The 10,766-nt window shown below is 53.7% G+C and overlaps 1 protein-coding gene across 1 annotated transcript; it reads right to left on the bottom strand.

Moving 5' to 3' along the window:
- Window positions 1–1,338: 1,338 nt before the first annotated feature.
- Window positions 1,339–8,250, bottom strand: LOC131571673 (serine/threonine-protein kinase PAK 3-like). Its single transcript, XM_058824456.1, has 12 exons — window positions 8,172–8,250; window positions 7,193–7,230; window positions 6,632–6,754; window positions 5,523–5,667; window positions 4,774–4,837; window positions 4,092–4,140; window positions 3,670–3,782; window positions 3,294–3,411; window positions 2,390–2,489; window positions 1,922–2,118; window positions 1,687–1,824; window positions 1,339–1,440 (listed from the first exon to the last, which is right to left on the bottom strand). The coding sequence occupies exons 1-12, from the start codon at window positions 8,248–8,250 to the stop codon at window positions 1,339–1,341; spliced, it is 1,266 nt and encodes a 421-aa protein (XP_058680439.1).
- Window positions 8,251–10,766: the final 2,516 nt, after the last annotated feature.

The following is a 10,766-nucleotide window of genomic DNA, read 5'->3' as shown; positions in this document are numbered from 1 at the left end:
AATCAGGCCTGTGGGCAACATTCAAGGAGCATCCAGTCCCTGAGCAGTCCCTCACAGTGGGTATGCCAGCAGATGGAGGTGAAATGGAGCCACAGCTGGGTGGGAAAAGGGCCAGGGTGGGGAGCCGTGCTCAGCAGGGGCTCCTGCATCAAATTGCTCAATGACAGGTGTGCTATGCTGTGTGCATGTTTCCAACACCTGGCAACAGCAGGCTGGCCCAGAGGTGGGAAAAGGCCAAGGAGGCAGCAGAGTGGGAATGGGGCTCTGCAGGAGGCCCTGGTGGTTGCACACCCCTGTAGGGGATGAGGCTGGCCCAGAGGGTCCCTGGGGGTCTGGGGTGAAAAGCGGGGAAAAGAGAAGCAGGGAGGAAATGCCAGATGCTGCCGCTGTGAGAATGCCATTCCATCCCACAGGTGACATAGTGAGAGGAGGGTGGCAACAAAATGGTGATTGCTGCTGATCAGCCTGACATCTGATCAAGACAAGAGGCCCAGAAAGGACTGCACATCTGCCTCCTAGTGCTGTCCTGAATGGCAGCTCATTACCTGGTGTTCATTACCTGTAGGTCTCTCAGCTTCCCACAGGCATGCCACACTTCAGGTAAGCAAAGCTGCTTACCTCACTATGTTCTTTGGGCCTCTGAAAGGGACTGTCCACTTAGCTACAGCCTGGCAAGGAAGGGAGTCTTACAACACTCTGGATATTTTCGACTTTTATTGACACTCGGGCTGAAACAAAGTATCCCCTCGCTGCTTCTTCATCTTCATCATTCTGTCCTGCAGGTGGCCTGCTCAGGCTGACAGCTTGGAGCGCCTGCAGGCTCCAGTTCTGCTGCAGCCCAGCTTTTCCTCTCACTGCTTAATTCTTATTATGACAATTCTTTCATTTCTACTTCAAAGCTTCCCTAAATTAACAACACTCTATCCTAAGCTAAACAATCCTCTACTATCCAAGCTGTCTACGTTCTATAGTCCTTAAAAGTTGATCCCTATAGTTCCTAATTTTTTTCAATTTTCATCTCTTGCAGAAAGAAAAACAACAGAGCTTTAAATTGAACCTAACAACATATCTAACCTAACCTAACCTAACCTAACCTAACCTAACCTAACCTAACCTAACCTAACCTAATCTAATCCAACCTAATGCTAACCTAACCCAACCTAACCTAACAGCTAACCTAACAGCTAACCTAACAGCTAAACTGAGCAAATATCTACACTATCATGTTTCCTAGCTACGGCACAGCTCCTCTTCAACCTCGGGGGATGGCTGAAGCTCTGCCTAAAGATGACACATCCCCTTTTCCCTCCTCTTGGCTGGCGGGGCATCAGGGCCTCCTCAGGCGCAGGTGTCTCCTCTCCAGTCTTCCTGCACTTGCTTGGCTGAGATGATCAGAGCAGCCAGGCTGGAGGCAGGATCGCCTGAGGTCACGAAGGGATGCTGCCCAGAGGAAAAAGAACAAAGAAAGGAACTCTTACTTTCCAGGATCACTTGAGCCTGCGGGCTCAAGCAGGATTCCCTGGCTACCAGCAAGACACACAAAGAGCACTGAGGGCAGCATGTCCCCCTGCGCCTTCCTGTCCTGGCAGCTTTCTGTGCCACGTGGCCCACACTCCTCCTCCTCCTCATCCCTTCATGCAGGTGTCCTCAGCTGCCAGGGCTTTTTGCCCCTTTGCTTTTTCTTACCTGTAGGAGCTCCTGGGCAGACCAGCGCCTGTCCTCATCTGCCTGCAGGCAGCAGCGGAGGAAGTCGCGCAGGAGAGCCGAGTGGTGCCTGGGGTTCTGCAGTTTTGGGGGCCCGTTCCTTTCTAGCAGTTCAAAAACCTACAGCACATGGATGCAAGAGGACACTCCACCTGCTCCTTTGCTAGCCACACACAGCTCTCTCCACACAGAGCCCTCTTGCTAAGCTGCACCTTACCCGGAGACGGGCTTCCCGCTGGTAAGGAGCTTCCCCTTCCACCATTTCCAGCCCCATGATCCCCAGGGACCAGATGTCCACTTTGGGGCCGTAGGCTTCTCCTCTCACCACCTCCGGTGCCATCCAGCTGGGAGTGCCGACGCTGGAGCTGCGCTTGCTGTGCTCAGGGCTGAGCTGAGCACAGAGGCCAAAGTCACCTGAGGACAAAAACAAAGCCTGTCAAAGCCAGCTACCACTGGCAAAGCAGCCAAAACCATTGCCCTGACCAGGCCATGCTGAATCTAACTGAAAAAGCAGTTGAGCTCTCCTTCCACGTGCCTGGAGCCAGGCAAATAAGGCATCGGCCGCTTCAAAAACACCCTGACGATTCACGCACTGGCCAAGCCGCGCTTCTGCCCCAGTGGCCGTCACCAAAATGCAAGCGCACGGCATATGCTGGACATGCTGCAGCCCAGCAGGGATACCCACCCAACTTGACGGATCCGTCCGTGCCCACCAGGACGTTGCAACTTTTGATGTCTCTGTGGATGACTTGGCGGGAATGAAGGAAATGCAGTCCTTGCAGGCACTGAGAGAGAAAAAGGAGGGAGGGAAAGTTAACCTGCAGGATCTGATTTCATCCCACCCGCAAGGAAAGAGCTCAAGGGGATTGGCAGCTTTCTCAGGGAATTGTGAGCCAGGGCAAAACATCACGCTGCTGTCACCATGAAGAGCTTGCTGCTTCAACACTCTTGGAAGTTTTTTCTAGATTTCCAAGCAAAGGCATCTGGGCTCCCAAAAGTTCCACCGGCCTTGGGTAGGAAGCGCGCCACCTTTGGCTGGGAGGCGGCACGGCAAAGAATTTTGGGGAAGCCTAGTGGCAGCAGAAGAGGAAGCTGCTGGTGACAGCAGCACCTTTGAGCTGTTCCACAATGCATCGCCATGCAGGCTGCAATGCTAGCCTTTGAAGCTGAGGACAGCTCTTTGCCCTTAGCTTGAAATTCTGCCACCCGCATGCTGCCTTTCAGTGGCAAGCAATGTAGGACAGACAGACAGGCTCCAGGCAAACATTCCCAGGCAAAGCTGAGAAGAGGAAGAAAGAGAAATTGAACCAGTGAGCGAGCACCAAGGCCAGAGGACAGACAGGATGGAAGAGTGCAAGAACAGAGTCTGAGGAGTGCGAGGGCACCGGCAGGCAGTACACTTCCCATGCTCTTTCTTCTCCTGTGTGGCGTGACAGCAGCAGCAGCAGCAGCAGCAGCAGCAGCAGCAGCAGCAGCAGCAGCAGCAGCAGCAAAAGAAAGGTGAGAGCAAGAAATCTCGGCTCTCCTTAAGCTCCAGCTGACAAGCAGCATCCGGGCAGTCTTGGGCAAGCACAAGTGGGATCCCTCACCTCCCGACAGACAGCGCCTATCTGTCCTTCCTCCAGGTACACTGCCCTCAGCACATCAAACAAGGTGCCGCCGTCCATGAACTCCATGGCCAGCCAGAGCTCCGCATCCACCAGGTAGCTGAAAGAAGAAAACCACGGCATGGAGCAACAGAATGGGCATAGCCTCAGTCACCCCAGGGCCTGAGACAGGTTTTTGCAGCTGCTCTCCAAGCTACGGGTGCCCCAAGAGACTGTTGAACACCAGCTCCACCTCCTCCCACGCTCTGGAGACACGCAGAGAAATCATCCCCAGCTCTGTTCTCTGCCAGCGACCAAAGGGCATCGTCTCTTTGCGCTTGCACCAGCTAAAGCTACATTGACACCAGAATATGCCAACCTGTCTAAGTAGGTAACGATATTGGGACTCCTGTTGTCCCTCATGGCCAGGATTTCATTGGCAGCCAGCTCCTCGGACATCTCCTCCTCGAGTGACATGATCTTGATTGCCACCTGCAATGACATTGGCCACCGGTACCTTGAGAAGACGCACCCCGCTCGAGATCACAAGGAGCACGGAGCGAGTGCTGGTGCAATGAGGCAGCACGCTGGGCCAAAGTGCCTTGTCACTAGACAGCAGAGCTTAGCAGAAGCACCAAAAGCCATCCCAAATGCATTCTGCCCCCTGAGCCTCGACTGTATTTCAGAGGAACAGCCCCTGCTGCAGACATGGAGCTGCCACCCAAACCTCCAAGCACAGCTCACAGCAGCGGGCAAAGCGCTCCAGAGCTGCAAAATGGCGTGGGGCTCTTGGCACTTTACCTGTTGTCCGCTGCTGGTGTCAAGGGCTTTATAAACAGCTCCAAACCCTCTAGAAAGACCAAAGCAGCAGAAAGAGACCTTTATCCCTCTGGCAGTGAAAGCAAGCCCAGGCAGCAGATCTCCCCAGGCTGCCTGGACGCCTTCCTTAGAAAAAATGCCTGGCTGCAGCATCTCTTCGGCCAACAGCATGTTAGCCCGTGAGCCCTCTGCCATGCGGGGCAGGCTGTCCAAGGGAACACTAAGGTGCAGCATGAAGACCAAGGGCCGCTGGAAATCTCCAAGGCGCACACCCTGCCAGGTCATTTCAGAACCTAAGGGGAACTCTCTCCTTGTGCGGGTGTGCATGCATGTGTGTGTCAAAAAAGGGAGAACAATTTGAGTCAGAAGACTGTCCTTGACAATCTGACCTTTCTTGGATGGCAAGGTGCTCTTTCAGGCCACAAAGCTGCAGGGCCAGGGCTTCTCCCAGCTCCTGCTCCTCACTGCTGCAAGCAAGACACTGCCAGCATCAACTTGTCTTTGATGAGGCCTTTGCATTGCTCTGACCGAGCAGTCCAGGCAGGCGACACGAGGTCAAGCCGGAGCCTGACCATGACTGGAGCTTGCCTGACTTCACGCTTGATATTGCACCAGCCAAAGACCTGGCCCACACTTTTGTAAAATGAGCTGACGTCACGCTTACCCTCGCCCGAGTTCCTCAAATGCCGTGTATTTGCCCGTTGGCCGGCCCGGACTCACGATGCTCCCTGAAAGACAAAAGCAGTGCAGGGCGCTCACTCGCACACAGAGACGCCGCTGCCCAGAGCGTCCCAAAGGCAGCCCCACTGCCCGCAGCTCTGGGCCCTTTGCGGTCCCGCGGCTTCCAGCTGCTGAGACCAGCAAGTGGGAGGGCCATCTTCTCCACCTTTCATCAGGTGGCCTTTCCAAGAAGGCCTTGATTTCTTTCAAGAGCAGCATCTCACGCGATAAGCCAAAATGATGAGCCCTTAAGAAGGGGGCCCTAAGAGGTAAGCAAGGGCCTTTGCTGCCTCCGCAGTCACACCCACCATCACTGGCAGGTCCACTGCCAGGGGCACAAAGTGTCTGGGCCGGAGGAGGAGTAAGAACCAGAGCCAGAAAACACCTGGGGCCAGACAGCTCCCTGGGCAATAGTCACTTGCTACGTGCCAGCCTTCTGCTCAAGCAGAAACAATCTCTGCTTTTGTCTTTGGCCCAGAAGGCAGCCCAGGCAGGGCCAAGCCAGGCCCAGCCGCCCTCACAGGCAGCAGGGACTCCCTGAGCGCTGCCGCCCTTCCTCAGAGCAGTACAACACCTTCTGCAGAGAGGCCTAAGTGCCTCTGAGACTGAGGGCCAGCATCTGGCGCAGCCTACACCCAGACACTCGCACAAGACCCTGCTCTGGCAGACAAGAAATGCACCAGACGGACGTACTCAGTGTCTTCAGGCCCTGCTCCTCCCTCATCTCGGGCTGCTGGGCTGCGCTGCTGCAGGAAGTGCCGGCAGCGGGGCTTGAGCTGGCTGCTGCAGGCCATGCTGGTCCGGCGGCACCAGGTTGAATGGCAGAGCGTGTCTTGCGCTGGGACAAGAAAGGATTGCCCGTCAGAAGGGTGGCTGGCACTCATGCCCCCCCCTAAGCGCACAGCAAAAGCAAGGCCTTGGGAAGGTGCTGCCAGCCACGGCCAGGCCTCTCCAGCTGGAGCAGTTCCCATGTCCCCTTCTCAAAGGCACCTTCGGGAGAAGCCCAAAGGCTACTTGGATCCAGCCCCTCCCGACCACCTCCATGCTCCACGTGTTCAGCTTTTCTGCAAGACACTGGCAACAAGGTATCGATGGGGCTGCCAAATCCACAAAGAGATCAGAGCAGGGCCCCAGAGCCTCGCTGCTTTCCTCCTCCTGTCTTTTCCTGGGCCGGAATGAAATCAGCCCGGAGTTGGCAGGCAACAGTCTGCTCAGAAGCCCGCAGCGTGTCCCTTCTCTGATCTGTTTCACGGATTTCCCTTCTCTATGGCAGCCTTTAGAGAGCGGCCCTTGGGAGCCGCCTTCCAGCCCTGCCCAGACCCACCCGCCCTTTTACAATGCAGGGCTGCCGAGGATTCTCCTCTCCAAACTCTGCTCTGACCGGCTGGAAGTGAAGCACAGCCTGAAGCTAATTAGTCCACGGAGACAGCAGGTCCCTTCCAGGGGCCAGTGTCTGCCAGGTACCCTGCAAGGCTGTCAACTGCGTATTTGGGCTGCGCTGTCCGCTGACCACAGGCAGCCTGCACTGACAACGGGCACAAGGGGCTGACTCCTGCACTGAGAGTCACTCAATGCTGCCTCCTGTCTGATCCCAAGAGACACTCTGGCGCCCTCTCAGCATCCCAGCTTCAATGTCAAACTTCAGAACCCATTGGCCAGGGCTCCCCAGCTTGCCTGAAGCCGCACTACGTCACAGCAGGCACACGGCTGCCAGCATCTTCAGCCACGAGCAACAAGGGCTGCTCCAAAACGGGTAGCCTGGCCGTGCGCCAAAGGCAGTGCCAAGCTCAGCTGTCACTTACTGGCTCTGCAAGTTCAGGCTGTGAAGGGACAGCGGCTGAAGGCTTCATCTTCCTTTGCTCCTCTTCATCCTCTTCCTCAATGACAGAGGCAGCCAGAGGAGCTGCTGACCCTGCTGTTGTGCCCTGCAGGCAGACAGAAGTGAGAGAGATGGGCAAAAGCCAGTGCCTTAGGAGCTGCTTTCTATTGAGCTGGGAAAGCACCCAGAAGAAGGGCAAATCATAGACTTTGATACAAGTGGGCCTCTGAGTCACGCAAAGCCGAGGAAGCTGGCTGAACGAGCTGCTACTCCATCTTGCTGTGCATTTGAGCTTCCCTGCTGCCTAGAAGCAGCAAGATGCCTTGGAGCTGTCCCTTTTGCCTTTCATCTCTTGAAAGGCTTTTCACTGGAAAATCAGCAAACAGCCAGTGCTCCCTTTGCTACTGCTGATGCCACCGGGCAGCTGGCCTTTCCTTCAGCCTCCCACGCCGGCACTCCACACTCGGCTGCAACAGGCCAAGCTGGCAGAATTGCTGCACAATTCTCACACGCCAGCAACGTCTCAGCTTCCTTTGCCACTCACCAAAGGACAGGCTTGTCTCCATCCGCGTGTCAGGTGACCTGCAGCCAGCAAGGCAAAAGGAACCAGAGGCCCTTAGAAAAGTGCCTGTGCTGGCCACTCCCACAGCACAAGGCAGTCCCAACACAGAGCATTTCCCTTTCCCAACATGCCTCCAGGAGCAACAGCTCTTTCCCACAGCAAGCAAGAGAACAAGAAGGACGCTAGAGGAGCCTCTGGCTACATTTGGGCCTCTTTTGCCAAGAGAGAAATAGGAAGACGGTGCTGGAAATGCCCGCTGCTCTTCAAAACTTTGAGCTTCTCTTGTGCCTAACAGCTCAAGCTACATTTCCCTCTTCCCTTTCCTGCATTTTCCATATACATTCTTTTAAATTGCACGCCCTAATTCCCATCCCTTGGCTGAAGATGATAGCCCAGCAAAGCTTCCACAAAGGGTCCCTTCCCTGTGGCAGCTCCCTGCTGAAGCAGCCCAGGAACAGCTGCTGGGCTCAGCAGCAAACCCTCCCTGCACTGGAGTTTGTGCTGCATGGCCAAGGCAATCGCAGTCTTGGCACAGCATCAAAGGCTCAAGTCATGCAGCCAAGGCCTCTAAGGGGTAGAATATGGAGCAAAAGGTGCTTTCCTTCACTCCTGGAGAGAACCACTGAGTTGGTAGAAATACTTGTGAGGATCTGCCCTCAGAGTCTGCAATTTGCAGCTTGTCTTGCTTGAAGCAGCAAGCTGAGGAAATGACAGACTCCGCAGCCGCGCACTCTCCCGGGGAGGGAAGGCAACCGCTGCAGGTTGCATGGCAAATAGTCTGCACGCGCTACCCAGTACAGATGCCCCCTTTGTAGCTGATGCTGCTGGCAGGACATTGACCAAAGCGGTGGCACCTTCACGGCCATTTTGTTCCCAAAGAAACTGGGCCACTGCTGCGGCATAAAGAGCAGAGCCAAGCAAAAGTCGGGCAATGCCAGCCCCAGGAGAAACCTTTACTTACGAGTCAGCTGGGTCAGGTAGTAGCCAGAATAGACAACAGAAAAGATGGTGCAAACGGCGGCACAGACTTGCCCAATCATTTTGGCAGTGCTGTGCGCGTTTGCACGCTGAGTGCCAGCCAAGGGAAAGCCAAGACTCCTCTCGGGGTGCAGGCCGTCTGCTGAGAGCTCCTTGAGCACAAGGATCCTCCTGCAGGGAGCCAGCGGAAGAGCTGCTCTGGACGACCAGGCCTGGCGCGCACCGGGACAACGCTGTGCTGACAGCACTGTGACGTGGCACCTCTGGCTTGACCTCACAATGGCAGCTGCTCTGTGGCTTTCTTGTGCCCAGCAAGACAACCTTGTGTACAGCTGATGCAAAAGAAAAGCCTGGGAAATTCTCCTCACTCACAAAGGCAGTGCTCAAGGCATGCCAGGGGAACTCAGAAAATGCGCCAATCCAAGCGGCATCCAAGCAATGCAAGCAAACATGACTCTTGGTCCCAAAAGCTTTGACTGAAAGCAAGTCTGCTTCTTCTAGGTGGCATCCTAGCTGGTTTGGAAAAGCCTAACTTCTTCAGTGACATTTAGATGGCAAACGAAGCAAAGATAATAAATTTCCAGGACTATTGTAGGCTGCAGTTGCTCCTGGAGCACGCGGGTGCATGCTGACCTATGGAGGGGCTTGACAGCTGGCCTGCAAGCAAAGCCGAGTTCATGGAAGAAATAGCAGTTGATGGTTTTTGAGTGTATCCAAAGCAAGGAAGAAGACAAGGCCATCAGCATGGAAACCCATTAGAAGAGATTCAGGAAAAGTTGCGTATGCTAGACTAGGTGCCGAAGTAGATGTGCACACGTGCCTTATAAATTTCTGTAAAACTTTTGCCAGTTGTATTGACGTTAATTGCTTTGCACCAATGGATAGAAGAAGTTATTGTGATGTAGTTAGTGACTTGAGATCACGCTTTGTTAAGAGTGTATAAGCTGGAGAACATGCAGAATAAAACAAACAAACCTTTTTCTTCTTGGACCCTGATCACGTGTGTATGCCACGTCCGGCCTAACGGTGACGCTTGCCCCATCTCTGGGTCAAGAAACAAGTCTTGTCTGACTGGTAACTTTTCAACAAGCTGAGAAAGAAATTAGTAGCTGGACATGCAGATTTCTGAAGAGAGGAAAGAAAAGTGTTGACAAGAATAAGCCTAAGTTTTAAATGCCTGAAGCACTCAAAAATAACATGTTTTGGGATAGTGTACCATATGTTAGATAGAGTTAAAACAAACCACAACTCATTAGTATCTGGACTTCATTGCCCACTCTGCTTAGAGATGTTGCTTGAAGGCACTTGGTGTCAAGGATCCAGTTCCTGTAGATCACTGTCGACGTAGATCAAAATCCTCCCAACAAATCAGTGTCAAAACCAGCAAGAGTGAGACTTTTGTCCTTGGCAGTAGCTTCCAGGTGCTCCTGGAAGTCCCCAGGCCTTGACACAAAGATGTGTATTCAACGGAGGGAGAGAAGCATCATGCTTAGCTCTAAATGTGACCTTTGCTAGCAGATCCTACTAGCAGGCAATAAATTACATTTGTTCTGCACTTCAGCAGAGCCAAGATGGGAATCAAAGTCTAGATCACAGGAGAAGATCTCACGAGCCTCAGCTTTTCCAGAAGAGGAAAAATACAAAGGATAGTAAATTTGCGTTGGGTTTACAGGCTATTTTTGCAGATCGATAGACAAGGGATGAAGCTTAAAAGATGAGAGCAAAGGAAAATCAACAGATATGCTGAAAGTGAGTGAAGAGTAAGGGGACCTCAAATTAACTGAAAAGCTGCACAGAAAGCTTCTCTACTTTGTGCACTTGCCTCAAGTTTTCAATGGCAAAATCTAGGAGTACTTCAAACTTATTTTTATTAATTCTAGAAGAAAGACAATCAAAACGGTGTACTTCTGCTTACAGTATCAAGTAAAGCACAGGAAGCCATTAGAGTAAGAAAAATTGTGTTCAGACGGCTGAGGCAGCCTTAGGGGTAGGAGGAATGGGGAGGCGTGGAAATCAGGCCTGTGGGCAACATTCAAGGAGCATCCAGTCCCTGAGCAGTCCCTCACAGTGGGTATGCCAGCAGATGGAGGTGAAATGGAGCCACAGCTGGGTGGGAAAAGGGCCAGGGTGGGGAGCCGTGCTCAGCAGGGGCTCCTGCATCAAATTGCTCAATGACAGGTGTGCTATGCTGTGTGCATGTTTCCAACACCTGGCAACAGCAGGCTGGCCCAGAGGTGGGAAAAGGCCAAGGAGGCAGCAGAGTGGGAATGGGGCTCTGCAGGAGGCCCTGGTGGTTGCACACCCCTGTAGGGGATGAGGCTGGCCCAGAGGGTCCCTGGGGGTCTGGGGTGAAAAGCGGGGAAAAGAGAAGCAGGGAGGAAATGCCAGATGCTGCCGCTGTGAGAATGCCATTCCATCCCACAGGTGACATAGTGAGAGGAGGGTGGCAACAAAATGGTGATTGCTGCTGATCAGCCTGACATCTGATCAAGACAAGAGGCCCAGAAAGGACTGCACATCTGCCTCCTAGTGCTGTCCTGAATGGCAGCTCATTACCTGGTGTTCATTACCTGTAGGT

Source organism: Ammospiza caudacuta, chromosome Z (assembly GCF_027887145.1).
Source record: "Ammospiza caudacuta isolate bAmmCau1 chromosome Z, bAmmCau1.pri, whole genome shotgun sequence".
Taxonomy (NCBI): domain Eukaryota; kingdom Metazoa; phylum Chordata; class Aves; order Passeriformes; family Passerellidae; genus Ammospiza; species Ammospiza caudacuta.
Note: the sequence above shows the minus strand (reverse complement) of the source record. Positions and strands in the feature narration are given on the sequence as shown.

Bases quoted from the DNA above. Each gene is read 5' to 3' on its own strand.
- LOC131571673 (XM_058824456.1), bottom strand. From the start codon at position 8,250: ATGATTGGGCAAGTCTGTGCCGCCGTTTGCACCATCTTTTCTGTTGTC. The intron at 6,755-7,192 runs GTGAGTGGCAAA...GTCTGCCTGCAG, and splicing joins GGAGACAAGCCTGTCCTTTG to GGCACAACAGCAGGGTCAGC. The intron at 5,668-6,631 runs GTAAGTGACAGC...TTCTTGTCCCAG, and splicing joins AGCCTGAACTTGCAGAGCCA to CGCAAGACACGCTCTGCCAT.